The following is a 6228-nucleotide window of genomic DNA, read 5'->3' on the forward strand; positions in this document are numbered from 1 at the left end:
GGACGGACGCACGGACGGACAGATGCACAGACGGACGGACGCACGGACGGACGATCATGCGATTCTACAAGCTGCATCTGACTTCGTCAGATGAGCTAAAAAAGCAAACTGGAAGTGGGGGGTTTCTGTGTAGATCACATTGCACACCATGTAAGCAACAGCTCACACTAGAAACACCTGAGAGATTAAAGTGTTTTGTATTTAACAATCATCAAAACCACAATTGAGCAATCACAACACAACTACAATTGTGAACTAGAAAGAAGGCACTCGGGGAGTGCGAATCCTCCGCATACACGATCACTACACGTGTGATATCAGAACGCTATTCTACAGTGCATTGAAATAAATCTATATCAGAACACTCTGCCATACACAACACAACACACAACAAGCATGGAAATACCGCCTGGAACCCCCCCGCCACGCGTTAGCAATGGTACGGTCCGTCTGCTATGACCCAGCGATGGAAATATAATTAATGACCCTGTGACTTTGACCAGAATCAATAGGGTTCTACTGCCCCATAAGATGGACCTGTGGACCAAGTTTGAAGTTTCTACCTCTTACGGTTGCAAAGATGCACCACGGTACGCACACACGCACACACGCACACGCCCGCCCGCACGCACGCACGCACGCACGCACGCACGCACGCACGCACGCACACAGTAAATGAGTGTACTATCCAGCAGCTAATTGATCATAATTGAAATGCCATAATCTACTTTAGACTACCAGCTCTGTTAATCCTTGACAAGTATTCATTTTCGGTCATATTTTACCAAGGTCAACGTCATCCATTAGAAGTAGCAACCTCAGCCTACAAAATATCACAGGTGTAGTGATCGCGTGTGTGGCGGATTCGCACTCAAAGAGTGCCTTCTAGTTTATAATTGTTAGGCATTCGTTTTTATAGCGACATGTATTTGTTTTTGTTCCAGCATATATCCTAGAATACATCATAACTTTTAAACATTACAATTTAGTTATGACAACACACCATATTTATGCATGCTACATGCCAATTAAAACGTCATGCTGGACAGGATTGACTGGTGTAAAAGGTTGTTTGTTGGAATATTTTTTCGTAAAAAATTCAAGTACTCTAAAAACAAACTTTTTCTGTTTCAAAAACAAAGTTATTTTAGAGAAGTACAAAATTTATTTAAAAAAATCGTTATTTAAAGACTGGATATGTATTAGGGGCGACCACACACCAGTAATTATTTTAATGTAATTTTTCATTAATATTTACCTATAAATATTAATATGTAGCAAAGATTTAGCCAATTTTAAACAAAACTGGATTAGGTTTTAAACAAAACCTTTTTAGCCTTTACTAAAAATAACTTAAAAAATATACAATGTAATTACAAATCACTACTACTATTAATTTACAGAAATTTTAAGTATCAATATTATGAGATGAAACAGCGACTTCATTAGTCGTTTTTGGTAACCACCAATCACTTCAAGTCCCAAATTAATAATCCCAATCATTAATCAATTTCTCCTGGAACAGAATTTTTCATCTTATCACTTATACTCAATTTTACCTAGACCTTCTCCCTTTTTCCTCAGTCTCGTCCACAATGTCGCTCTTCTCCTGGAGGTCTACATACGAATATGGGTCGTCACTCCATGCCCCCTTGTATGGATGGTAGCCATCATCATACGCTTCACACAAGTGCTCATCTTCAAGACAACGAAGGCTCTGAAGCTTGTCAATACCCACAGCTGTGCTAGCATCAGTGCTGATGCTTACATTGTTGCTGTCAATGGTGATCTTCTGCTGGTCGCTAAGGAAACTTGCCTGTGTTAGTTTATCGAAGTGGCAATGCAGAACCTGGCACTTGATCTAAAACGTTTGTAATGGAAAAGATCGATATAATCATTACAAGGTTTGCCTACAGCAGTAGCAGTACCTAGTACATAATTAAAAAATAAATTTGCTAAAATAATTGGGCAACTTAAATTTGTAATAATCTCGTTTACTACAGGGCAGATAAATATCCGTGTATAATAAAGGCCTAAAATATAGATACTTTAAATGGAGACCCTCCTGTTGAGTTGGTAGAATGTAACGTCTCCTTTTCATCAGCATCTGTCATTGGTATACTGAAACAGAGAAAATAAACGACATCACAATCTGAAAACAGATCTTTAAGACCATCAAGTAATTGCTAAAGGATCCTAAAGACCCACAATTAGAAAAAATGTTAAAAGTGAAAATAACTACACAGAATGTGGGTGACAATGTATCTCACAGTGTGACCTGCTCAGCAAAATGGGTACGTATGTAACATTGGTGTTTACGAACAGCTATGTGGCAGGAATTCAAGCTTTACGGAAGTTGATGAGGAGGAGTGACAGGCCATACGTCATGCAGGTGTCCTCTAGCAGGTAGACAGAAGCGGTGATCACCTGGTAGTGCAAGTAGAGGCAGTAGATGCAGAGGCCAAGAGAAAGAGGAAGAGATGAGGGGGACGGCTGAGCTGAAACGAGAGAGTAGGAAAAGAAGGGAGCCACCAAGCTAAATAGCAAGAACAGGAGAAGAGGGAGACATCCGGGCTGAAATGAGAGTCGGAGAAAAGGCAGACACCCAAGGTAGCAACATGAAACTTACCTCGGCCCATCTCCAACCTCTTGAATGGGAAATCGAGCACACTCTTTTGCATCTGCAATTAAGACAGCAACATAGTTTATGCAGTGTACATTCCTCGATGTTGTAATATCCTGATCAAGCTCATGTTAAAACAATATAATGGCAGGTTAAGATATCTTGCACATATGGTAGAATTTTCTCCAAGCGTACAAGCAAAAGTAGAAGCGAATCCAGTAGTCCAACCCAATGCACGACCCAGTCGTGATCTATATACTCACACATACACACACTGATAATAATCGAACAGTACCTCTCAACGGAACATGGCCAAGTGTTGACTCTCGTTCGTCACTCTCAATAGGCTCCAGTTTTGCTGCAGTAGTGCTCCCCTCAGCAGGAGTTGGCATTTCCTGCTTTTCGGCAGACTCATTAGTGCTGGGCAATTCCAACTTGTCAGTGCACTCGCCCGAAGAGAGTGTCTCTACCTTGCCGCTGTACTTCTGCAATGATATAAGATCACCTGGCCCTGAGCTGTGGCTCTAGACAACACAACTTTTGGCTTAACAAGGCAGACAGCTGAAACCCCACACCTGTGAAATTATATGTCTCATGTGCATACTGATCATAACACTGGGATTTTTATTACCTCTGCCAAGGGGTTGGCAGGAGGTTATGTTTTCACTGGTGTTTATTGGTTTGTGGGTTTGTGCGTTTGTTTGTTTGTGGGTTTGTGCGTTTGTTTGTTTGTGTACAGCCTAACTGAAAAAGTTATGGACGGATTGTCATAAAATTTTCAGGATAGGTCAGAAATGGGCGAACTTAGAATTGATTAGATTTTGGTGGTGATCCGGATCCAATTAGTTAATAAAATTTTCAGGATAGGTCAGAAATGGGGTAACTTAGAATTGATTACATTTTGGTGGTGATCCGGATCCAATTAATTATTTAATTAATTAATTAATTAATAAAATTTTTCAGTGAGAGAATTCAGCTGCCTTGGCGGAGGTCTGCGCTCTCCGAGTTCTCTAGTTTTCGATGCAAATCTCCTATTGAGGTGTACACTATTGGCTACACAGCCAGCTCGATACATACAAGTTGTGGTTTTATAGAATCGTCCCCGTGCCGTTGCGGGAGGGCAATGGTGAAGTCACAGTGTTTGCCGATTCCATCCGTGACATAAGATATCTCTTCCAGGTTGCTGTCTTGCCTTGAACCGGACCCCGATTCTTCGGTATTGTACCTGACAAGGCAATCCCACAGGTGATAGGTTGACTGCTTTTACCAGTGACACAGTGGCAAGAGCAGGCTGCATGATTTCTAAGCTTGCACTTGAATGCAGCACACGAGCGAAAAATCGATTACACCAACTCACAAACTTCAACGGCTATTGAAGAGAGTGCCAACGGTTAGAACATTAAGCATGTGACAAGGGTACGCTTCCGATTAGACACCTACAGAGCTTCCTTGTCATCTGTTTGCCACTTTCCTGTCTTGTATGAATTGCCATTACTTAACTCTCCATTAGTGAGTAGACCAGCGGATCCGGTTTGTATCATGCGGCATGGCCTTGACTGCATCTCAATGTTGCCTGTGAAAACACGACACACACACACAGTAGATGAAAAGCCACGTAGACAGGATGGTTGCAAGAGCATATCATGTAATTTTATTCAGATGACACGAGTTTGTAGATTAAGAATGCACTCAATTCTTTTGAAATAAATTACTTTTACAGTTTAAATCTATAATTTCTTAAGTGCTGGTGTAGTAGAACCCTGCAAGATTCAAAACAATAACATTTGAGATTATTACAGTAGCAGCATAGTACAATCTCTTAGAAATGAAGATCTAGATCAGATTAAATGTCTTAAGAAATGCACTTGTGTAACTGCATTTCCAGATTCAAAATATTTACATTGGTATTTTTTCAGGGTAGCAGAATGTGGTTCCAACATATTTAGAAATGAAAATATGCTGGACATGTGCAAGGACTTTGCGTTTATTTGCAAAAATGTTGCATGATTACCTTCTCCATGATTCCCATGTTTCCATGCCCGATACTTGACCAAGGCAATGCTTAACAAGGCCATAAAGGTAAAGGCAACAGAGATGATTATGATGAGCAGTAATGTCCTGCTAGAATGCGCAAGCAAAACATGCTCCTTCTCCTCCGCTCCAAACACTTGAGACAACGGCTTCTCCTGTGGAGGCACCAAATAGGGCTCTGCAAATGGGTAGCCTGTAACAGAAAATTCTGAATATTTACTTACGCTACTATTTACTTGGCCAGCAAAATATTAGTCGTTTTTGGTATGTTATGCTCAGGGAATATGAATACGACAAAATAAGGGGTCACAAAGAAAAAAATGTTTCATTTAATAACTATTAGGAGAAAGACAACAGCAAAAATTTCGTACACATTTTCATGAGCTATAATATTATTTGGTTATATTTCATATAATTTATATTAAATTTTCCTATTGGTGTATCATGATGGTCATATTGCTGTCCCCTATGCGTGCTTTAGTTTTGATCTCGTCACCAAAGGATTTCATGTAGAGACAAAAATATTATTTTATGTGTCAGCATGAAGAATTTTGTACATTGCAAAATTCACAAATACTGTATATCAACCCACAGTGGAAATCAGCTAGCACCACCTGTAAATACCATTACTATATTTTTTCACATTTTCCTTATTTTAAACTATAGTCTTACTTTTACACTGTTCTTTTTCTCTTGTATACTCAGTGCATGGATGGCACATGTGATCCTTGCTGCCATCAGTGCGAATCACCATAAATGACCTAGCCAAGTATAACGTAAAGGCAAATAATGAATACAATTTTAGTTTACCCAATTTCTATACACTTTTACCAAGAACACATATTTCAAAATGTTTAGGCTTGAAGGTTTGATATATATACATGTTATATCTGGCATTGTTTAATCACAGAGAAACATGTCCCGGAAATATAGGACAACTAGATGTGTGCACAATACATGAATAAGAAGTTCACTCATGAAATACACTGACATACCCTGGCACACACGTCCCACATGCTGCATCCTGATCTTCAGTGCAGTTGCGTCTGGTGACCTTATACAGATGACGCTCACACTGAGTACAGGCTAAACAAATCTGTAACTCTTGATTATAAAACTCTGTCATTACCCTTCCATTGGCTACATAAGGCGGATGGCACTTTGGGTAGAAAGCATCACAAGTTCCTGAAACACACAATTGTAAAAGAGAAATTAATACTGCAGCCTAGAAATTTGACTTGCAGCCACGACGAGCCATAGACATAAAAAAACATCCGACTAATAATTAGCATAAATGAACAGTGTCAGGCAGTGAAAAAATTAATTTTTTTCTTTCCGGGGCTCTTTTTGCAAACCCCCCCAAAATTTCGGGGGCTACTTTTTCATTTTCCAGGGCTCTTTTTCCACTTTCCAGGGCGACTTTTTTCCAGGGCTGTTTCCTCAAATGTACACACAAGCACAGTAGCTATAATACCTTGCTAATACACACTCGTGGGGGCGCGCACACAGTGCCACACACCACACACACGTCACACGCACGCACGCACGCACGCACGCACGCACGCACGCACGCA

At 40.3% G+C, this 6228-nt stretch overlaps 1 protein-coding gene across 1 annotated transcript in view; it reads right to left on the bottom strand.

Annotated features, from left to right (window-relative positions):
- Positions 1-35: 35 nt before the first annotated feature.
- LOC106817167 overlaps positions 36-6228 on the bottom strand; it is an 11675-nt gene continuing 5482 nt past the window's right edge. The window contains exons 2-10 of the mRNA XM_014821819.1: positions 5650-5839; positions 5327-5415; positions 4635-4847; positions 4064-4196; positions 3701-3848; positions 2919-3108; positions 2630-2681; positions 2049-2121; positions 36-1861 (exon numbers count right to left, since the gene is read on the bottom strand). Coding sequence (XP_014677305.1) covers positions 1556-1861; positions 2049-2121; positions 2630-2681; positions 2919-3108; positions 3701-3848; positions 4064-4196; positions 4635-4847; positions 5327-5415; positions 5650-5839 — 1394 coding nt within the window. The 3' untranslated portion in view covers positions 36-1555. The remainder of the gene's footprint in view (positions 1862-2048; positions 2122-2629; positions 2682-2918; positions 3109-3700; positions 3849-4063; positions 4197-4634; positions 4848-5326; positions 5416-5649; positions 5840-6228) is intronic.

This window comes from Priapulus caudatus, unplaced genomic scaffold (assembly GCF_000485595.1).
Source record: "Priapulus caudatus unplaced genomic scaffold, Priapulus_caudatus-5.0.1 Scaffold1617, whole genome shotgun sequence".
Classification (NCBI taxonomy): Eukaryota; Metazoa; Priapulida; class Priapulimorpha; order Priapulimorphida; family Priapulidae; genus Priapulus; species Priapulus caudatus.